General features: G+C 39.8%; 2 protein-coding genes across 3 annotated transcripts; both read left to right on the top strand.

The window, feature by feature from the left end:
* The first annotated feature begins 1,086 nt into the window (after positions 1-1,086).
* Positions 1,087-4,101, top strand: cisd1 (CDGSH iron sulfur domain 1). Its single transcript, XM_012829894.3, has 3 exons — positions 1,087-1,240; positions 1,995-2,200; positions 2,437-4,101. Exons 1-3 carry the CDS (start codon positions 1,213-1,215, stop codon positions 2,524-2,526), a joined length of 324 nt encoding a protein of 107 aa, XP_012685348.2. The 5' UTR covers positions 1,087-1,212; the 3' UTR covers positions 2,527-4,101.
* A 99-nt stretch (positions 4,102-4,200) lies between these two features.
* LOC105902260 (inositol polyphosphate multikinase-like) lies at positions 4,201-15,117 on the top strand. 2 transcript variants are annotated; one of them, XM_012829809.3, is made up of 6 exons: positions 4,201-5,329; positions 6,555-6,640; positions 8,562-8,658; positions 11,065-11,237; positions 12,571-12,652; positions 12,742-15,117. In XM_012829809.3, exons 1-6 carry the CDS (start codon positions 5,158-5,160, stop codon positions 13,293-13,295), a joined length of 1,164 nt encoding a protein of 387 aa, XP_012685263.2. In that variant the 5' UTR covers positions 4,201-5,157; the 3' UTR covers positions 13,296-15,117. The 2 variants fall into 2 exon arrangements, with proteins under 2 accessions (XP_012685263.2, XP_042565454.1); XM_042709520.1 differs by having other exon boundaries at positions 5,211-5,329; positions 6,566-6,640.
* The last annotated feature ends 8,625 nt before the right edge of the window (positions 15,118-23,742 follow it).

Here is a 23,742-nt window from a genome sequence, read left to right as displayed (position 1 = left end):
CAGCGTTCTAGTAGAGTTGTATTTTAATTAGTTATTTGTCCTTATATGTGATGATGGTTGTGTCTGATAAAACAATGTATGTTTTGTTGTTGTGGGTGTTGTTTGTAATGTGTGGGTATATTTCTGTGTGTTTATTGAGGATGGTGTCGCAGTTTAAGCCTTTGCATGTGTTTAATTTATGTGAGCAATACCTAAATCTGTCCAGAGGCCTATTTATGATAAGCTACAGTATGGACCAGCCAAGCCATGACTGTTTGGGTACCCAGATGCATCATGTTGACAGTTTAAATAAAAGTTAAATTTTACTTTTGAATGGTTTTAATCATGTAATTTCCTCCACTGAACATTTATATTATTTTTAAACTGTGTCCAATTTATTCTTTTAACATGTATTTCCCTTTCGTTTGATGTTGGTTGACATGTAAAAACAAATGCACAGGCACATTTGTATAAAAAACAGTACAAACAATAAAAACAATTGTTATAGGAAAACAGCTGAGACGCACATTGTTTCTTAATCTCAGGTAGGCTGCTAGCGATTAATTGCATTTAACCCTATGTTGTGTTCTGGTCAAAAATGAATCTTAAATCATTAATAAAAATCTTATGTTGAAGTCATGAGGATTCAGTGACATCTTTCACCGTACCTGCTAGAATGGATAAAATAAATTATTGTAGGCTTAATATTCGTTACATTGATATATATTTATAATATATTCGTATAGTATAGATATTAAATGTGACATCTGACAACTTCACCATTTATTTACATGTTACATTTAATGTAGTCAGTTGGGTGTTGTGATTTCGTCTTAAATCACACCGGTCGTGTTTGACCGAAAACACATTATTATATCGTGAAATTACATGTTTTAAATGTGTATTGTTAATTGTTGAATACAGAAAATGCTCATAATCGTGAGATTTACATTTGCACTAATTATAGTTGTATGTATGTAATAAAATACAATCAATAACATCTAAAAGGATTATTAACATTATGCGAATCAATTCTGATGTATGAACACAACATGAGGGTCAATCACAGGGGTTAATGCGCAGAACGCTGGCATGTTTGATTACCGCGAAGTGATAACAAAGGACTCAACCACGCGGGGAACACAGTGTTGGCCGTTTGTGTTTGCAAAGCAGCAGGGAAAAGGCACTGACAACGTTGCTGTCTAGGATCAAACTGTTTAATCATCCTACGCTATGAGTAGTTTAAGCTCTATATCCAAAGGTAACAACAATATAAAAATGGCTAAGAATATGTGGATTTAAATGCGTCTTATAACTTCATGAGGGTCCTCATGTGACCCCAAGAGTAACTTAACGTAACGTTAGCTGGCAAAGTTAGTTTGGTATGACGGCTAACGTTTGGTTACAAACTGTAAATTAACGTTACTCAAAGTTAGTCATAAGTTGCCATTCCACTGTTTAGTGTGTTTATTTCTGATTATGCCTACGATAGGAGAAACTGAGTGTTATGTCATGTTACTAGCTAACCATACGTATCTACTATGGTAGCTAGCCAAGTTAGGTGGTTTGCTTGTAAAGGTATCAACTTATAATGTCAGGATCAGTTAGCAAAGCTAAAACCTGTAATGTGCTAAATGTCACTGTGTATAGTTTGGGATTACTGGTGTCAGTTGGCTAACAATGTTCACTGATCATGGTGTAGCTTGGGTTTTAGGCAAACGTTGTGCTAATTCCAGTTAGCATGCTATTGCTAGCGACAATCCTGCTAACATCTTTCTGACCTTGAATTACCCTGCGCCTGGATAACTTGCGCAAGGACCGAGTTGATGTTAATTCAGTCCAGTCGGCTATTCGTTTTACAGGTTTCACATTTGGGTACGATAACCATTGATGATGAAACTATTGTTGTTGGGAATATATGTTATTGGAATGGGGAAAAGTTACTTAACTAACTCACGCAGTTTTCCTGACATAGTGATATTCTTGTCTTTTTGTTTTATCCCTCTCATCTCCAGCTGAAATAATAACGGCTGTCTCATTGACTGCCGGAGCAACCGCCGTAGGAGTCCTAGTGTACCAAACATTCTTCTCCAAAGGCAAATGTAGTAAGCCAAAGGTGAACCTAGATTTGCAGAAGGACAATCCCAAAGTGGTGCATGCGTTTGACATCGAGGACTTGGGGGACAAGGCTGTGTACTGTCGTTGTTGGCGGTCCAAGAAGGTAAGCCTAGTAACAGACCCACAGTGTATGAAAGAATGCCTTGCTTTGTTGAGCCCTGCCACTCTTTTAAATAGTTATGGAATGTGATGTTATTCCTTAGAGCTGTCATGTTCAAAATGTTGAATGATTCATAACATGGTAGCTTTGATTTGTCAGTTGTTACTCTATACTGTTGAAAAATGTTACTCAGTGTTTTTTCTCTCTTTTTTTTTAAAATTTAAATTGCTCTCCTGCAGTTTCCATACTGTGATGGTGCCCATGCCAAACATAACCAAGAGACAGGAGACAATGTTGGCCCTCTCATCATCAAACGCAAGGAGGCATGAGGGCAAATGTTGCAAGCGCTGACGCCATGCCTTGGACGTGTCCGCTGTTCACATGCGCACACCAGTGTCTGTCTAAGTGTCTGTTTTCAGTGCCCGCAACATCATGATTCGTGTGACTCAACCAAATCGGGTGATTTGTCAAATTCTGTCTGTGTCTATCCCTGTCTTTTTTGACTTGAGAGTGAGTGTGAAAAGGAGAGGAGAGAAGGAAAAGCTTGGTCCGACCTCCATGCTGCTCATGCACTTATGTGATTGAATGTGTGAACTGTAATTGCTGTTTGCTTGGTGTTCAGTTGTTCCCGTATGTTTTATTGTATGTGTGTTTGTTAGTTTGCTGACGGTCATTCTGATGCTACACTAAGCCATCTATGTGCTGCTCATGTGTAGGAGAGTCTTTAATCTTGGCCATGAAAGGAATCCTGTTGGGCCTGTGTGTGTTCAGGGAGTGGCATGTAAAGTTGAGGGTAAAGCCTTTGCACTTCAGCGAGATCATGTCTGTTGTCTGTCTTTGCATTTTAATGACTGCTTTGCGTGGGTGTGTGTGTGTGAGCTTGTGTTTCTCCTGTGGCGCGATGCTTCCTAGTTCACTTAATGCGAGACATCATTTTGGTATTACTCTCCGCCACTCAGCCTTACCTCCCATCCTAGTCAATTAGTAGTAACAGCTGTTATTCAGTCCTGGTTTTTGTCCCGAGATGCTCCATAGAAGTTCTGTGACACGAGCTCAGAGCTGCATGCATTTTTGTCTGAAACGGCCTCAATTTGGTCCTGTTTTGGCCTGAAATGCTATTGGCTTTACCCAAACACCTGAGCATACGGTTTCTCAAACTTAATATCTTGGCCCATGTGTGCTTTGTCAATCCACTGAAGGGGTCATATCTTTAGGTTTTTGCTACCCATTCAGTTAATCTTTTACAATATGGAAAAGTGCTCGACGCCAGAAAACCCAACTTCAATTGTCTGATTTGGCTGAATGGATCTTGCCTGTTCAACTAATTTATTCTTTAACAAAATCAAGAATAATTATACATCCAACTACTTCAGAGTATTACTAACCTTCCCTCTTGCACTCTTGCACTGTATTTTTATTATTGATCGGTAATTAATTGTTTCCCAATTTTTTTGTGTTCCATTTTATCTGCATTCTCAAGACCTAACCAAATTCTGCTGTCCATGAATTGAAATTCATCAGCAAGATCTAGGTGGTGTGCATATCTTTCATAGATCAAAGGTGTTGGCTCATAGCATTGATGCACTGTGTTGGTTAACCCTAACACATAAAGCCTTTATTATTCCACTAGTGTAGTTTTTGTGTGCACGCAGCCATCACAGCTGCCTCTTCATTTGAAAGCAATCAGTGACAGAATGTTGCAAATAATTGTGAGTACAGTAGTTCTGAAAGTCTTCTTACTATTCGATTCTCCTTGAGAAACCTTGACCTTGAGATCAGGGGTGTGTACATAGAAGAGATAATATATGGTAAATCTATGGAGGTACCATGTGCTTTTTTGCCACCATTATGAAATGTATGATTTGGTCTTGTTTAATATAATGATTAAAAAGCATTTAAATCAAGCATAACACTCTGACGTCTTCATGTATTGGTAACATTGATGCAATACAATAAAAAATGTTAAAGCAAGTCAATGCTATGCAATAATTAATGGACATTGTTATTTTATTTGTTTTGAAGAGTATAGGAAGCACTGCTCTCGAGTGTCCTGCCTTCACCCTTTACCTGCCTTGCCTACCTACTTGCGTTGTCCGTGGTGCGCGTATAAATATTGGTGTTCGACAGGTGGCGCGCATTTTGCGCATTTGCAGAGTGCTGAAGGAACGCCTGTTGAATCTCACTGAAAGAATGCAAGTCGCACGTAAACAACCGATACTGACTACTTTTAACTGGTGCAAAACAGCAAGTTTCACAGACAGGGTAGGACTATAGCCTAGGCCACAAACGAAAACGGCATTAGCTTATCTATCAACTTAAATGAAGGTAGGCCTATTCTGTTTACTACCATTCAAACGCACCACCTCAGGGTGAAATAACATTTTTTTTTGGTTTATTGCGTTTTACTCCCTTTTAATAATTCTTTTTTTTTTTTTAACTTTTATTCCATTTTGTTTTAGTTGTTTATTTCCTTTCATTTTTGTCTAAATTTAAATTTCAGTATAGTTACCTCGACAGTAAATCATTATGGTACAACTTTTTTTTTAAATGTGCCATAGCCTACAAATAAAGTTGTTTGCATGATCATTAAACGTGAGATCAACAAGTTCCCTTGTGGGAGCCATTAGCAGGTTTTGTATTGTTGAGACCATAGACATATATATATGAATGAGTTTAGACTATGGGGCGGAGTGTGGGCGCGTCCTAAGGAAGTGGGACGTGGCTTAATAGTATTTTCCAGCGACTGTGCTGTTTACGGTGAGCACAACTGCCCCAGCGCCTCCTACACACGACCCAGACAAACCACTTCAGCTGCGAACCGGGACCGATATTCCTAGACGATTTCCCAGAGTTATTTTTTCAATAGTCTCATAACATAACGAAATGTAATAGGCTATATTTGTGGTATGTTCCGTGACTTTTAAATAGCCGAAGCAATACCTCCAAACATTGGACTTAACATGTCAGAGAAAGCACAAGAGAAGAACTCCTTGGTGTTGGAAATCCGAAACAGGGCACCTGAAGGATCGCGTCAAAGTCAAGCCCAGGACGGAAAGAGTCAGCCGCGACTGAATGGGTGCGTCCCACTGTCACATCAGGTGGCGGGTCACAAATATGGCATCGACAAAATGGGTTAGTAGACTATATACAATGTCACCTCATCAGTGCACTTTGGCGTCACTGTCACTGAGTTACTCCAGAATGTCAGTCACAAGTTGTTGAGTAATAACTTATGTGCTCACATAATGTGTTGGCCTACGTCCAGATGGTAGCCTTAAACATGCAAATGTATAGATAATGTGTTTTATATTACACATCTAGTATGATCAGCAGAGGTCTGTTTTAAATTTGTTCACAGTCTTATGGTAATACATGATGGATTTGTTTCTGGATGTCAAGAGCATAGTTTATGACTTTATGACTAGACTTTCAGGGAAGGGTAGGGATGAGTTGTGGAGTTTGTACCTGCCAAATTGGCTAATGTTGATAGAGTGGGTTTGCTCAGGTAGTCTGATTGCTTCACTAACAGGTATGCAGCACTTATTGCCTCACCACAGGATAAAGACACACACACACACATTCAAATAAAGAAAAATAAAAAACGGCCAAACTTAGAGAACCTATAGATGTAGAACAGTCATTATATTGCAGCGTTCTCAACCAAAGGACGCCCCTATTTACAGTGAATCATTACGATATGTAGCCTATATATTTTCCTCCTGTGTGTCCAGTTTTGAGTTTAATCTGACCTGCGGGCCTTGGGTCACTGTGGGAGTGTTTGCCTCAGCAGCACAGTGTTTCCTGTGACATGGGCGTCGAGCGTGGTCAGATGAATGAGTTTGCACTGAAAGCTCTCCCTGTCAGCATCCGAGGCAGGGTCATACAGACACTGTGTACTCAGCACTCACATTCAAGGGGATTTCTGAACAAAGCTGAGCCTCAGTGTGTGTAAGAGGGTGTGAGAGAGGGGAAATAAACTGGATAACGTGTAATCTTCCCACAGAACCATTTATGAGTTACTAGCTTCAGATTGTGCCAACACCTCAAAGCACTTTAGTCATACTAATATGCTGCAAAACAATTGGCAACACTTCTGACACTGATAGAGTTCATGCAGACATACATGTGTGGTATTGTATAGTGGTTACTTAAAAGTGTAGTTATTGCACCTTGATGGATACAGGGTTATGAACAGGGGAAAGTGGATTGACTGGTACAGTTGACCCTCTCAAAAAAAGACTACACTTGTCAGTTTCTCAGTGGTGTAGCACTAGTGTGTGTGCCGCTTGCTGAACTGTTGTGTATGCTGATTGAACTGTTGTGTATGCTGGTTAACTGAAGTTTGATACCTGTGCAGGTATCCTACAGCATCCTGATGGCACCGTGCTTAAACAGCTCCAGCCACCCCCAAGAGGCCCTCGGGAGATGGACTTTTACACACAGGTAACAAATACACACACACACACACACACACACACACACAATACAAATGCAGATGCTGCACTTGCTTACAAAAATAGAACATCATATGCATTATAGTTGTGGGGGCACACACACACACACACACACACACACTCAGTGTAAGAACTAAAGTCCTAAATATAAGAGTCTTGATATCTGCTACTACATTTCAAGAACCTTGTGAACATCTTTGGAAATTTGTTATACCTCCCCTTACATACAACACTGTGAAAAAAGTATTGGTACATAGTGACTAACAGGCTTATCAGTTCTACATTTTTTTTATGTCCTATCAGTATGTCATCATCACTTGCCACTAACAATTAACACTAACTCATGGAAGTGTTCTTATCTCTTAACATCCTGTTTTTACCGAATCAAATGTGTGTGTCAGCCGGAGATAAACACATCAGTTGTCAGTTTTTCTGCTAACACTTTGCGTTAAGATTGCAGTAAGTAACATGATTTTGCCTAATTCATTAACAAGCTTGAACATCAATTAACAGGAGCTGAAGTTAAATGCTTTTAAGTTAATGGTTTATTTATAGTGTTTGATGAATGGTTCTTTATATCTAAGATCATTTAACGAATTGATTGAATAATGTTAGTGAAGATGAAGAACCTCTTAACTTCTGCATTAACCTTAAAGCTTTTATTAATGGTCATCACTTATTAAAGTTAGATGTTAGGCATATTATTGAAATGTTTTCCCCTGATTCAAGTTAGCACACCCTTACTACTGACACACTTGTGTATCTTATACTCTACTCTACTGTGGTTTAAACATACTCAGAATGCATTTCTATTTGTTAAGAAATTCATGGAATCATGAAGTTAAAAAAAGATTGTCTTTGTAGATGATGTTAGAATCTTTCCTATCTATCAGGGTATACTGCAGGCCTCAGAGTTGTATTCTTTCTCTCGTAATAGGGTGCAGTACACCAAGGCAAAAATCTTTCAGCAACGAAGGCAATGTACAAAATCCCCAAAACAGGCAGAGGTCGTCACCAACAAAAGCAGTCAGAGGCAGGCAGACAGTTCCGACAGCAGGCCGAGACAAGATCCCGCAAAAAAAAAAATCAAAAAACAGGTTCAGGCAAAAGTGCCATAAGAAACGCTAAGGGCAGTCTCTAGTGTCAGTGTTTTGGTTTGTCCCTTCGGGGCTACTGTAGAATCATGGCAGCGCATTCTAAGTTAAGGAAACACAATGATTTGTAGGTGAATACAGCTGATAACAGGTGATTGAGCACTAATGAAAATATCAATATGAATACTATATTCCATTTCTGTTAATAGATCACTGTAAATCCTCCGTACTGCGCCTTTAAATAGACAGAGTAATACAGACACAATGAGGAACAGGCGGGCACAGAAAATGGTGGGAAACAAACAATAACAGGAACTAGAATACAACAGGTGAGGAGCGGGGTCAGGAGTACATGGGAAAACAAAGATAAACAAAAGCATATGGCCAAGGAAGTAATCAAAAAGAAATGCCAGCAAAACTAGACCTGTCCAGCAGAGTCATAACAGCAAAACAAAAGTTCATGTAGGAGCCCTGACACCATCATAACAAACCGATAAATGAAACATTGTTAGCTTTATGGCAAAGCCTTTTACTAAATTAACTGTAACATGAGGTTCCTCCTGATACTACTTGGGTGTGTTTGTCACTCAAAACAGTGATGTTAGAATGAGTTCACACATACGGAGAGGGGTGCTGATGTACGTTTACACATTAAACTTCATCAGCCATTTTAGTTGTGGTATTAACCAGATATCCTGTGTGTGTGTGTGTGTGTGAGAGAGAGTGTGTGAGTGTGTGTGTGTGTTTCACTGTTTTAGCCTGTCAGTGTATGCTAGTTTATATATGATTCACCTAGCGCTGTGTTGTCTGTCACAGGTGTTTGGTGAGGGCTGCTCAGATCCCCTGCTTCTGGCACTGCGGCCGCACCTACCCACATTCTACGGCACCTGGTCATCACCAGACACGCCCAATGGTAACGTCACGCTGTGTACACACACACCTCTACGCTGTTGTCAGGGTATAATATTCGAAGATAATCTCCCTAAAAATGTATACAATCATTGGATACTTATTTGTATGTTGTGGATTTGCTGTCGTGTGTTACGTTCCTTTGCATTGTGTGCATAGCGTTTCAGAGTCTGTCTGGTCTTACAGGTCTTCTTTGTGGTGCAGGTAAGCACAGAGAAAGTTTTTCACAGAGAGGATTTTCAGGGTGATATTGAAGCAATGGTTGCAGCAGGTGCCTGTGAAACAAGTTTGTTTTGAGCTACAGGCAGAACCTGTTTGAACAACAGCTTGACATGTGAGACTCAGAAAAGTAATTAAGAAGTGAATAAAACTAAATGACCTTACCTGTTCAGCAGGTAGTTTGCATATCTACGGTTGATCATTACCTCACTTAAACAAATAGACTGAAGTCCAAATGCTGCTTTGTTGCAGCATGCAGAGCTTTCAGTAGTAAATCAACAGGGTTACGTCAGTCTTTTGAGTATGGATTGGCAGGGAGAACAAAATGTAACTGAAAATACACATAGATAAGCAATTTACTTCCAATTTATGTACACACATGTGTAAGAAACATGAGGAAAGATAAGTTAAGACAACTGAGTCATATATGGTTATTCAAATTGTAACATAGACGTCCAAAATAACAACGTGGTATTGCCTACAATGAAATCCTCTTACGTTTAAAAGGCTTTGAACTACATGTAAACTACATGGCTTTTAGTCATCTGTGCAATAGAATACAAGACCATGTTAATATTCAGAATCTCCAAGGTAATTAAACTATCATATTAAAAAGTTATTTGGACGGCTGTCCACAGTGGAAGCTGTGCTACCACTGTTGAACTTTGAACCCATGTTGAACCCATGGCTTTTTCAGATTTCTTGAAAACCCACATGGGGAAAAAATATGTTTTTCTCTGCCTTTGGTGTATAGGTATTACACATTTCAAGCAGTCTCAGCTATAAGAATGTGCTAAGAACGGATGTGATTGAAACAAGGACCTACTCAGTAGAGAGGGTATCGTTAATCTTTTAGTAGAAGCCCCTTTTGTATTCAAATCAGGTCATCGTGTTGCTTTCTCATGGAAATCTCTCATTTGCAAGAGCTTCCACAAGATCCAGCCAGCAGTTTAAGGGGCAGAGAACCTGTTTAGAATGGCAGAGATCCCCCAATGTTTGTTTTCATGGGCTCCTTTTGAGGTGGGGAAATGTGATAGCCATGCACTAAAAGCAGTATATCTGTGTATTATGGGTTTCATTACACTTTTTTTTCATTGAAATGTTTTGGTTAATTATTTAATTATTTTTTTAGAACACCACGGAAAGATACTTTTGCAAGTGAAATCCATGCCCTTTTCTATAGAAGACATGATCCTTCAGCCTCATTACAACCTTCCCAGATTCTCTCAAATACTAAATACATGTTTAAACAAGGCTGAAATGTTTCACGTCTGACAGCAAGATTTCTTAGTTGTAGTAATGCACAGAAAACAATGGCGGCTTCATTTTTCTGTATGTGCAAACTTTATTGACGTAAACGTTAATGGTTGAGTAAAATGATCAATACGGTGGTGTTGTCCCAGTGGGTGGGCTGTTGTTTGATATGGTGACAGTGGAACAGTCTAATCTAACTTTAGGCTCCTCTCACAAAGGATCAGACAAGTGCCCCTCTCATTTCCTCTCAATGTGTGTGCTGTATTGATTCTTCAGTTAAAGTGTGTGTGTTTGGAGCAGTGTGTGGGTTATGTGTGTGGAGAGAGAGAGAGAGCGTAAGAGAGTGTGTCAGTGCATATGCTATGGTTGTCAGATGTGTAGTGCTGGTGTATGATTGATTTCTCTGTGCGAGAGTGTTCTTCAACTGTGTCTCTTTTTTATTATTCAGCTTTTTAATCATTCCACGTGTGTGAGCATGTGCTTGTGTGTGTATCTGTTTGTGTGTGTGTGTGTGTGTGTGCTTGTGTAACATATCCACCCATGTATATTCTGGTGCCCTAATGGGTTTGCAAATAATGCAATGTGTTCTTACTGTGTTTATTCAATGGATTCATCATTGAATCTCAAACAGCACTTATTTTTAACAGAAAAAGCTGAATACGAGTTGAATCATAATTACTTTTCCAGATCTGTGTTGCTGGTCACTAAATTATTTATTTTGTGTCACACCCTTTCCTTGTTACGTATGGAAAACATTTCTTCTTGTAATCCCCCATAATTCAGACAAAACAAATTGCACTTTGAAGAAGTGTAGACTTCGGTTCTTGTGCAGGATTAGCAGAGATAAATGGAGCAGCCTGGTGTTGACAGTCAGCTTTCTGTGGTACAGTAGTGATTGGTTGTCAGTCTTACCTCCTGTGGCCTCCCCTGCTCTTAGATCTGTACCTGAAGCTGGAGGATGTGACACGCAGGTTCTCCAGGCCGTGCATCATGGACGTGAAGGTGGGCCGCCGCAGCTACGACCCCCTGGCCCTGCTCGAGAAGCGTGAGCAGCAGATCGCCAAGTACCCGCTGATGGAGGAGATCGGCTTCCTGCTTCTGGGCATGAGGGTGAGAGAGAGGGAAAGAAAGAATTTGAGTGTGTGTGTGTGTGTGTGTGTGTCTGTGTGTGAGAGAGTTCTTTCCCCATTTCTCCACAACTGCGACCTGTTTGCTTGACTGTCTTCTTCTGACTCTTCTTGTTAGCCTGTGTTTTCCCGTAGCCTTTAGTCCAAGCCTCTAAATGATGGTAAGGCCTCAGGCAGGACTGGGCAGCCACATGTCTTATGACCCATCACTCAGCAACATGACAGTGGAAATGTAATGTGACTTTTACGATCCCATAGTTTGCACAAAGAGAAGAACTGTACCTTTAACTCAAAGGTCCTAAAGCTCCACCCCACACTACAAACTGAGGACAGTTAAGACTGTATGTCAATACTGCTGCAGTTGCTTCCTTTGCAGCATGTTGCCTATGCCTGTTGGCTGTGCTTTTACTCGCTTTACCTCAGTTTGACAGACAGAGGGAGACTTCTGTCCTGTTTCTTGCTATGGCAAGTCGTGTATAGTTCAGAGATCCTAAAATAAATAGTTGTCAACAGAGTTTAAAATAATTGATTGTTATCCAGAGTATATTGTGGCTTGTTTAAGTCAGATGCTCTTGCCCAGGTACAAGTCTGACAGGTCCTGTGAGTTGATGTTTTGATGGCGGAGTCACATAAGACCCAGGGTTGACCTCACTCTTGTCTCTCTGTGTGTTCTCAGTTTCCCCTCATACCATCCCTGTGGTTGTCCTTCTGTTTTATCTGTCTTCAATTCAATTCCCTTCACTCTTTCTTTTCTTTTCAATTAAACTCTCATTGCTTTCACCCGGACAGGCTTCCACCCCCCCTCCCTCTCTATCTCTCTCATTCTCTCGCACTCAGCCACTTTCTATCTCTCTCTCTCTTGTTCACACAGACGCACATACATATAAACACTTGCTCAGTATCACTCATAGTTTTTTTTTAATTAAATGAATTTCCCTCATGTGTAGATAAACTTTATTATCTTTGTACCGCCTGTCTAAATTAGGGTCTCTAAGGCATTCTTGATAAGAGTAGCCTGTGACAGTGCTGGAAGTCTGCAATGAAAGTGGTTGAGATCCCACTGAAATTATTGCTCCTGGTCGCCGCTGACAGCAAAACTCAATCTCCATCAAATAAATGAAGTGGCCTCTCTCACTGGAAAATGTAAAAGTCATTCTGTGTTGACAAAATGGCAGAACAGGAGACCCATTATGGGTATTCGTGTGTTTGGTAAGGGGTTTATTTAAGATGAGTGTATCAGAGTACACACACAAATGCAAACTTTGTTGTGATTTCTGGGTGATCGTGTTGACCGTTCTCGCCGGTCTCTGTCGCAGGTGTATCAGCCGAGTCATGACTGCTATGTCCGTCACGATCAGCTCTTCGGACGCAGCCTGGTGAAGGACACTCTTACCGGAGGTAGGGTTACATACATCTCGTCCCTGTGAAGTCCTCCGCCATGTCTCTGATGTTAGACAGGTTTGAACGAGTCTCTCTCTTGTCTGCAGGTCTGGCTCGGTTCTTCCACGACGGGGTGAAGCTCCGGAAACAGACCATCCATCTCTGCATCCGCAAAGTCCAGAACATTCTGCGTTGGTTTGAGAGTCAAAAGCAGTTTCACTTCTATGCCAGCTCCCTGTTGTTTGTGTACGAGGGTGCGTCTGGTGTACACGCGGCAGCCGAACCTAACAACAACAACCACCACCACCACCACCACCCGCCTCAGGACTTTTCCCGCATGGGTACCCCGACCAAGAACTCCTGCGGTCGGGGAGGCTGTGCCGGAGACCTCCCTGAGAGTTTGCAGAATGGAGCTCAGACACACAGCTCACCTCTTAATTTGGGGCAGAGCAATGGGAATGGAGAGACTGAGATGGAGGAGGAGGAGGAGGAGAGAGAGGAGGACTCAGGTGGATGGAGTGGGGATGAAGGGACTGAGGGTCACGTAGAAGTGAGAATGATTGACTTTGCCCACGTTTTCCCCAGCCAAAGCCCCGACGAGGGCTACACGCATGGCCTGATGAACCTGCTGTCCACACTGGAGAAGATCCTCCAAGACTGACCTTGTGCCTCTCCATGTTGCTCTCTCATTCTCTCTCCATGTTGCTCTCTCATTCTCTCTCTCTGTATCTCTCATTCTCTCTCTCTGTATCTCTCATTCTCTCTCTCTGTATCTCTCATTCCCTCTCTCTGTATCTCTTGTTCTCTCTCTTTGTTCTTGCACTCTGAGTCAACCCATCTCATAATCATCGGTGTGTGTAATAGATACGACCTTCAGGGACTTTCTGATAGAAACACAGGTGTTGCACCCTCTCTGTCTCAGGTAGATATGGATTTTCATCCCTAATGTGGTGTGTGCAATGTAATAGAGTTTATGCAACTGTGACAAATTGAATTAATTTATATGATGACATAACCTTTTCTTGAGATTTCTTCTTTGACTTGCCAAATTAATTTCATCAGTCTTTTTAACAAATATGGAATTTTGTATTCTCTTAACTACATTAAGTGTAGTTTTAATACGCCTTTATATTTGTATGGGATTCTGCAGGAATAACTGGACAACAGATATGATTGTACATCAAATTGTAATGAAATGTTATCAAGTAACTCGTAACAAAGCTTTTGCAGCATGTGACCACCTCATTCCCTGTCATCTTAAATGATTTAAACTACTGGTACTGACAAAGTTGAACAGTCTTTGGCACAGAGAGAAACTACGGACCTGTTCTGTTACGGTACATCTAATTTTTGAGAACAAATGCACTTATCTGTGCAGTCATAATATTTTTAAAACATTATCATGTCCAAGTCTTTTGATGTTTTAAAATAACATCATGAACGGACATTTGAAAACGGAAGTTTTTTGTGGCTGTCTTGTAAAATACGAGGTAATTACACATTTACAACTCTTAGGATGTTAAACATCCACAGTGGCTGTCCAACAGTAATAATTTTTCAAAGAGCTGTGAAGATATTCATTCCTTTCTGACAAGACAGGGAATCTGTACTTGAAGGCAAAATAATGTATTCTTCAGTGTGAACATTATCATCACACTGCCACTATCCTCAGTGCTGTGAAATGGAAATGAAAAATGAGTCTTTGTAGAATTTGCAGAGCTTCTATTATTTCAGCTAATGCTGAAGCCTGGTAGACAAAGACCGCATTAGACTCTTGTTATAATGCTGAAGAGCCAACAAGGCGACGCTAAAGGCCAGAATGTCTCCGACAGTTCAGGAAATTGCCTTCAACCATCTTTGTCTGATTACTAAGTTTATATCTACAAGTAAATATGAGATGTAATCTTGAACATGATTGGCTGATGTGAAAAGACATTACCTGGTAATGGCCCTTTTCTGTATGCACATTTCCTATTCTGAAATGCAAAGGGGTATTCCTTGTTCACGATGCTGCTGACATGGCCAGTTAAAGGTTTTATTTTAATGATGAACTAATGTTCCCTAAGCAGCTTGATTGTTCCATAGATCATACCTGACTCGTTAGCTTACAGCTGCTCATGAAATAAAGCCAGCTGCTGTTCTGGGTCTGAACTGCCTCATAACTGAATCCTCCCCTTCACACACACACAAGCATACCTTTGTACTACATGTTTATTACATATCTAGAAATATCCTGGAATGACAAATGGTAACTGGAATATTTTTATACTTTTATTTTTGTTTTTAATTTCATTTCTATGCACATAAAGTGTAGACATTTCATTAGCTTTTTTTCATTGAATATGTATGCAGTCTTTATGGTTCCAACAGTGATGGCATTGCTGGTTGTACATTGTATGCATATTTTGAACAATGTTCTAATAATTTAAAATGAATTTATTTGTCTAATGAACTGTCCAATAAAACTAATGAAATGATCAGTATGCCCAGACTAGTATCAGACTAGTATCATACAAGCACATACACGCACATGGAAACAGTAGAAATGTATGTAGTCCAACAAACAAAACATAACTAAGCAAAATAACACACACACACACACACACACACTTACAGTAAAAGCTCTAAGGGCCTAAGGCTTTATGATACTGTTGTTAACATGAAGCACAGAATGCTTCCAATATCAAGAGTACAGTTACTGTCAGTATTCATTTGGGCATTTTACTTCATTAAAAGCAGCACACAAACATACACACAAGAAGTGTGTTTATATTCATCATCTCTATTGGTTAATATATGTTTGTACAATCTCTACAACACAAATGTCTTTAGGTACTTATGTATCTTATATGTCTTTATTAATTATATTATATAAATATATATATATTTAGTGAGTTTATTGTTCTCATTTTACAGCAGAAAGTATTCATTAGCAAGTGAGTAACCACCGCCCCAGAAAAAAGGACCTAATATGGGTTTTTGCGCAGTATTAGTTACTCTGATATAATTTCTCTTCTCAATGATTCCCATACGTAATGACAAGCAAAGTTATCTCAAAAACAAGGCAAGTTTATTTTTGTAGCACAATTCATGTATTGGTAATTCAAAGTGCTTTACAAACTTTCTATGTTCTTTTATGAGCAGATAAAAGAACATAGAAATGTGAAATATTAAAAAGGAGGAGTGCATTAGATTAGCTAAAAGAACATAGAAAATGAAATGGAAAATGTCATCAGTTAACAAAAAGCATCTGAGAACAGTTTGGCCTTGAGCCTAGATTTGAAACTGGCAACCGTTGGAGCACCTTTGATGTCATCAGGAAGTCCATGTTTAGTTCTGATGGTAAGTATTACCAAAAGATTTCTCTGTTTCTCTGAGGTCTAGAAGATGGGTAGTGCTGAAACATATCTGAGAGCTATTTTTATTCTGCCCAATTTAGCAATTTATAAACAAGCAGCATTGTATTTTTCTAAATCATGTTTTGAAATAAAACCTCTGTTTGGCTATGTTTGGAGATGGTAAAAAGATAATTTAGATATTGCTTTCACATGGTTGTTCAAACTGACACACAGTACTCCTACTCCTAGTCTTTTCTTTTCCACAACTAAACTGTTCAAAAAACAAATTAATTGTCAGTTTGATACACTATTGAGATATTCATTTACCATTTTCCTGTGTGTGTTTCTCATTTTTGTCCACATGGTGGTGCTAAGACTCCTCTAGTAGAGTGCGTGACGAAGTTCCTGTGTGGAGTTTTATTCCTCTCACATATCCATTGCTTGTTGACAGCCTCCCCATTATCAAGGGATGCAACTATCTTAGGAGCCGACGTCATGAGCAACTCACTAATCACTAATCGCTTGTCCTCCTGGAGCGAGATCTTTTACATTGACAAATGCATGATATACAGTGCTGCGGTGGGCTTGGAGTCTTTCCCATGCTGCTGCAACTGGCTCCTTTGGGCACACACACACACACACACACACACACACACACACACACTTATACAAATGGAGGCTATGAAGAATGACGTTAAAAGTTAGCCAATGCTTACCTGAGCTCAACGGCTGGCATCATCAGTAGTAAGTTGTAGAAATGCCGGGCCACAGACGAGGGCACGGAGAGGGGACACAAATAGATTTTCATTTCTTTCATCAAGCTCTGTTATCTGTGCACAAACCACGGGTGGCCATTTAGACACACCACCGCACACATGGTTATTTCTCTTGCTCCTGATAGCACCATTTGTCTCCCACTCCTCTCTGTCGTCTATCTTTATGTAAAGAAAAAATGTAAAGAAAAAAGGACAATAAGCACATCAGTCATGATCAATTGTATGTCTACAAGGCCAAGTATCTCAACAGCAGAAAAAAAACATCGTAGAAGAGATTCAGTAAATCATTTAGTGTTTTCATCTCTGATCGGTCCTGGGTTTTTATGATCTCTGTCTATTGTTGGTGTGACCGCTTCATTATTAGAATCCTGTACCTAAATTTGGCACAGAAGGCCAAGACTTATCAAATATAATTGAACTGTAATACTCTGGATGTGAAGCAATAATGACTCACTTCTATTCATGATGCTATAGCCCTGCTCCTGCTACAATAATGGATCTGCAGGGTTATGAAAAAGAGACCAATCCTGCTCAGTAGATGAGAGAGAAGGAGATAGACCAATTGCAAAGGCGAAACTGACATCAAAAGACCAAAGGCAAAACTGACATCACAGTTTTCTGTGCTATTTCACCCACAGAAAGCGTAAAAAAAGTACCTTTTAACCGAGTGCGATTCGAATGTGAATTTTTTGACAACAGTTCAATAGGATAGAAGACGTGTACATTTATGCACATGGGTCATTGTCTGAACACTCTTTTTTTTGTTATCAATACTTTATTACTGTGGGAACACTCTTGTCCCATTCTACAAATGTCTGCTTAGATTTTATACTGGCTGTGAGCAAGCAGTGCCCTGTTTCATTGCTCTCCTGTTAGAGCTCAGTCCTCCAGCACACGATGCTGCCACCGTTTCAGAAGAGAGTGCGATCTGGCCTCGCTGTCTGGCCACACACCAACACAATCTGAGACTACTGGTTTGAGTGGGGATCCTTAATACTCAGAACAGCTGGTGACCCTCCACCCCAATATGATTGGTGCCCGTCCTAACATCGATCCAGATTTTCCAGATAAATGCTAAAGGCCTTCCAGGGGGGATCACAGAGAAAATGAGAGGTGAGGGTTATACGAGAGGGGAAAAGATTGCATGGGATAAGAAGGTAAGAAAACAGCAGAGACAACAGGAGATGAGAGGGGAGCCGCAGGTAGTAAAATGCTGCATGGTTTAGCCCTGGGCGATATGCACTGGGCTCACATTCAGCTCTCACTGATGGGCTACGTGAAAACAGACTGAACATCACAAGACTCCTATGGGGAGAAGATAAGAGGGAGGGAGGGAGGGAGGGAGAGGCAGAGATAAAGAGGAAAGAAACCACGTCGTTTGACATAACCAAAACAAAACAAAATGTTATGTTCAAGAACAACGACCATGGGGTTTGCGGAAATTTGCCATTGATATGATAACTGAAGTGTACACTGTGCAGATATATTGTAGATTTGGATGAGGCCAATTTAACAAGCTTTGGGCCTGTCTTCTGTGCCTGCATGCCTCATGTTTTGAGAGATCTTTGGAGAGTCTGTGCTCACTCCTTCTGATCTGCTGTAAGTCCTGCTAATGCTCGATCCAGTGAAGCTGGGTAATTGAGTTTCAAGCTGTAGGTTAGTGCTAATGCTCTGAGTCTTACCTCAGCGATTATTTTAGCGCTGAGCTTAGCCAGATGAAAGAAACATCAGAGCCACTCCAGCGAGGCCACCATATGTGTTTATAATTACAAAAGATCACGTGGAATATGCTGTCACCGTTCTCACAGGAGGAAATTCGTCTCAGGAAATTATGTCAGAGGACATATCTTTAGGAGAGGAGTAACATAGATAAATAGGAGGAAATCATTACTGAATCTGTGTGACCAGTCCGCTAATAAACTTTCCACATCCCAGGAATTAGCTTCTTGTACGAGTACTTTGAGTAGTTTTGTAGATGAGAACATTATCTTGCTTTTGTAATGTACATATGCATTTGTGACATAATATAGAGTATTACTGATGTTGTTGCCTCATGTCTTAAATATGGAAGTCCAGGGACAGTTGGAAATCATTCATTTAAAGCAGTGGTCTACAGAAAATGACTGCATGATTGGTCTGTGTACATTACTGACCGCTATGGCCATATTTTGTCCCCAAACAGCAGCCTGGAGTGTGTTTTCACATCGTTCAGAGCTACTTTGAAGTCAGCCATCCTAACCATTTAGCTAACCAACTCACACATTGGCTGGTAAACTTTAAGAATAACCACAGCCATCAAACTTGGCTATCTGGACTCTGTCGAGCACATCAGTTAACTTTTCTTAACACAGTCCTATTAAGAAAAAAACATTTCTTATTTCATGTACTGTAGTACTGGTATGCAGGGAATTATTATAAATTACAATTGCGTTATGGGAAAATGTAACATCTTCAGTGGGAATGTTAGGGATTGCACCAATATGGAAATCAATGTAAAATTATGGAATAATGGAAAGCATGATGGCCTCCACCCGAACCGGATCAGAGCCAGTCTGCTGTCGGACAACATGAGGACCACCCTAAGGCACTGACATCCTGTAGAAAACATCACAGACTCATGCCCCCCAGGTAGTAACTCAAATAACACTGTTTATGAAAATGAATCTGAATCTGTCAATGTTTTCTACAGAGCAATATATGACACCACTACCTCAGAACAGGCTGCTTCATGTAATATTATGGCATGCGCCTATAATCCTATTCCAGTTTTAATCTCTACCCAACGCACAGTTAAAAGCAAAGGCCATAGATACAATAGAAACAATAGAAGCCCAGCAAATATTCTATCTATACCCCGGCATATTCCTCCTTCCTGTGAGCCACTATATCCAGAAAATATTTCAATGGCAATACTAAATATTAGGTCACTATCAGGGAAAACATTTCTCGATAACGATCTTATATGTGAACGTAAATTAGACTGTATGTTTTTAACAGAAACCTGGCTAAACAAAAATGGGTCTGCAGCTCTTATTGAAGCATCCCCTCCCAATTATAGCTTTTTTCAGTCCATTAGAACAGGTAAAAAAGGGGGACAGCCACCATAACCACGGATGCCCTGTGCTGCAGGAGCATCTCCTTCGATGATTTTGCCTCATTTGAATATCATGCCATAGTTCTAAAGTGCCAGCCTCCTGTTCTGACAGTAACTGTGTATAGGCCACTCAAGCAATGTCCCACTTTTCTAACAGACTTTTCAGAACTACTCTCCATTATACACACAAACTACGATAAGATTATTATCACTGGTGATTTTAACATACATGTTGATAATGGGAACGACTCAAAGGCCCGGGATTTTATGAATCTCTTGAATTCCATAGACTTTACACAACACATCACTGAACCCACTCACAACCGTGGCCACACCCTTGATCTAGTTATTACAAAGGGTCTTACAACTGTTATATCGTCTATCTGTGACCTTGCTCTTTCTGACCACTTTTGTATTTTCTTTACAGCACTGGTACCTAAAGTTAGAAATAGTGCTGAATGTTTTATTAAGAAACGCTATCTTAACTCTGCAGCAGCTGAGAATTTCAAAGTAATGATGAACATAACTAGTACAAAAACCCCAGATGCGTGGCCCTCATGTGTTAATGATCTAGTAACTACTCTAAATACAAAATTAAGGACAGCACTTGACTCTGTAGCACCATTGAAACAAAAAAAGGTTTTAGCCAAACAAAAAGCTCCATGGAGAAATGAGGAAATTATTAAACTTAAGAGATCCTGCAGAAGGTCTGAGCGTACATGGAGAAAGACCAAGCTACAGGTCCACCTTGATATCTTTAAGGATCAACTTTCAGTCTTTAATAAGGCAATAAGAAATACTAGGAAGGATCATTTCTCTAATTTGATATCTACAAATTCTAACAATTCCAGGGTCCTCTTTTCAACAATAGACAGCCTTATAAATCCTGCACCCAAAGTAGATGATAGTCTCTTTTCCACCTCCAAATGTGAGGAATTTGCAGCATTTTTCAGAGATAAGATAACGAACATTAGGAAGAATATTGCTCAAGAAATTCCAAATGTCTTGTTTTCTGATCCCCTTCCACCATGCTGTAACAGTATGATCTTTTTTGCACTGGCTGATATAGAAATGCTAAGCAAAGTAGTGTCACAACTGAAGCCGTCTACATGCCCTCTTGATCCCCTTCCCACCAAATTTTTTAAGACCATCTTTGACTCTGTGTCTAAGGGACATTCTAGCCATTATAAACTGTTCCCTGCTTACAGGTATTTTCCCATCAGAACTTAAAACTGCCCTGGTTTAGACTCTTCAGTTCTAAATAATTTTAGACCCATCTCTAACCTTCCCTTTCTAAGCAAAATCCTGGAAAAAATTGTCTTTAAACAGTTAAATAATTTCCTAGATGCTATCTGTGCATTTGACACCTTCCAATCTGGTTTTCGTTCCAATCATAGCACAGAAACGGCATAGTCAAGGTTGTAAATGATCTCAGGATTAATGCTGACTCCAAAAAACTATCTGTCTTGGCCCTTCTGGATCTGAGCGCAGCCTTTGATACTGTTGATCACAATATCCTTATTGATAGACTTGAAAATTGGGTTGGCCTCACTGGTCCGGTCCTAAACTGGTTTAGGACCTATCTAACTGGCCGGAAATACTTTGTCGCCCTCGGAGACCACAGCTCAAAAAACATTTGTATGACCTGTGGGGTCCCTCAAGGATCCATTTTAGGGCCCTTACTTTTCAGTCTATACATGCTACCCCTTGGTAGTGTAATTAGGAGGCACAACATCGACTATCATAGCTATGCAGATGACACCCAGCTCTATATTTCTGTAACACCCAACAACTACAGCTCTATTGATTGTTTGGTAAATTGCGTTTCTGATATAAATGTATGGACGTCACAAAACTTTCTCCAGCTAAACCAAGATAAAACAGAGGTATTAGTCATTGGTGAAAAAATGAAAGAGAGAAACTATCTGCACACTTAAAAACACCAGCACTTAACACCAAGCACCAAGCACCAAGCCAGAAACCTAGGCGTCATACTTGACTCAGATCTCAATTTTGAAACCCATATCAAAAATATAATTAAAACATCTTTTTATCACTTAAGAAACATTGCTAAGGTGCAACCGTTTCTCGCTCAGGCTGACACCGAAAGACTGATGCACGCGTTTATCACGAGCAGGCTAGACTACTGTAACTCGCTTTTGTCTGGTCTACCAAAAAAAGCCATTAGTCAACTACAAACAATACAGAATGCAGCAGCGCGAGTCCTCACTAAAACAAGACGGAGAGCGCACATCACACCAGTATTAAAATCACTGCACTGGCTACCTGTTAGTTTTAGAATAGATTTCAAAGTTCTCCTACTAGTCTATAAATCACTCAATAGTCATGCACCTGAATATATAACAGACATGCTCTCAAGGTACACACCCAGTAGATCCCTGAGGTCCTCCGGCACTGAACTTCTAACAGTTCCAAAAGCCAGGACAAAGAGACATGGGAAGCAGCTTTTAGTTTCTATGCCCCCAACCTTTGGAACACTCTGCCAGAATACCTAAGAATGGCTGAAACGGTTGAAACCTTTAAACATGCACTTAAGACATACCTCTTTGATCTCGCTTATCACTCACTGTAAAATGTATTTAACATTTATTTATTTACTTATTTCTGTCTCTTTTCAAGTGTTTGTACCTTAATAAAGCTTATGACTTAATGATTTCTGTGGTAAATTACCACTTGTGGAATGAAGTACAAAGACATACTGTGAATGCACATTGATCATCTACCACATGATTTATCCACAACATATATATTTTTTAGCCATGGTCTTGATGCTATTGTCACCTAGCTCTACCAACTGTACAAATAAATTCCCTTTTTTTTCCCACTTAAACATAGGCTTCCAGTGCTTTCCTACATTAATCTTTGTTTGTTTTAATTAATGTTTTAGTAGATTTAATGTTGTATGAGAATTCATACAGCTCAGTATGAATTCTCATACAACATTAAATCTACTATGTTTAAGTAAAAAAAAAGAAATTAATTTATTTGTACATTTTAAAGTATTTGAATGTAGTATGCCATTTCATTCTATAGTTGGATGGTTTTTCATTGAATTAAATGTTTGTTCAGGCACTCCGCAAGACTACCCAAGGAATTTAAAAAAGGTATTATCCAACTATTTTTTGCAGCTTTTCTTGAGATATTCAGCGTAACATGTGTGCATCAGCTTATATGGTCACACTTTTGAGTACAATGCTGAAAACGTTTGACCTGATTTATTAACTTCAATAGCTTAATTGTCATTTTTGCTGTTTTCCTGCTTTTCAATTTCAGTTTGCTTATATAGCACCAATAAAAATAGACACTGTCCCAAAGCACTTTATAGAGGCCTGCCCAGCACCCCCTTGAGCAAGCGCTTCAAAGTAAAAGGTTGTATTTCTCCCCAATGCAACTATAAGACACCAAGGACACCACTAGACAATTATAGTTAAGGGGGCAAAGCAGATGTGCACAGTAGACTATATCTCATCAAGATTTGCATTGATTGGATCCACTGACATTAATGCTATCCATCGACTTTCAACAGGTGCTTTCTCATTTGTTCTCAGCGTAAGCCTTACTTACATTCCTTTTTTTCTTGTCGCCTCCATGAATAATTGTCTAGCGACCTCTGTCACTTACAGCAATTCTGTAATATCTAATTATTTATTCATTTAGCAGACACACTTTTATGCATAACAACTTGCAGTACATATGCACATTTTCCGCTGATAAAAAGAGAGTTTAGTTAATTTCATACTTCTGTGAATCCTAGCTGACTAAATGACCAGCAACAGTATTTTAAGGTAGGTAGCGATTGCCAGGAGAAAACGCGGCGTGGCAAATATGTAAAATTGATGAGCTGGAGGCAGAGTCTGTGAGCAGGTCTGTCTCTACAGG

The sequence above is a fragment of the Clupea harengus genome, chromosome 13 (genome assembly GCF_900700415.2).
Source record: "Clupea harengus chromosome 13, Ch_v2.0.2, whole genome shotgun sequence".
In the NCBI taxonomy this organism is placed as follows: Eukaryota; Metazoa; Chordata; class Actinopteri; order Clupeiformes; family Clupeidae; genus Clupea; species Clupea harengus.
Note: the sequence above shows the minus strand (reverse complement) of the source record. Positions and strands in the feature narration are given on the sequence as shown.

Excerpts from the sequence above, each read along its gene's own strand:
- cisd1 (XM_012829894.3), top strand. The coding sequence starts at position 1,213 with ATGAGTAGTTTAAGCTCTATATCCAAAG. Across the intron at positions 1,241-1,994 it reads TTTAAGCTCTATATCCAAAG|CTGAAATAATAACGGCTGTC; the intron begins GTAACAACAATA and ends TCTCATCTCCAG. Across the intron at positions 2,201-2,436 it reads GTTGTTGGCGGTCCAAGAAG|TTTCCATACTGTGATGGTGC; the intron begins GTAAGCCTAGTA and ends GCTCTCCTGCAG.
- LOC105902260 (XM_012829809.3), top strand. The coding sequence starts at position 5,158 with ATGTCAGAGAAAGCACAAGAGAAGAACTCCTTGGTGTTGGAAATCCGA. Across the intron at positions 5,330-6,554 it reads ATATGGCATCGACAAAATGG|GTATCCTACAGCATCCTGAT; the intron begins GTTAGTAGACTA and ends ATACCTGTGCAG. Across the intron at positions 12,653-12,741 it reads GAAGGACACTCTTACCGGAG|GTCTGGCTCGGTTCTTCCAC; the intron begins GTAGGGTTACAT and ends TCTTGTCTGCAG.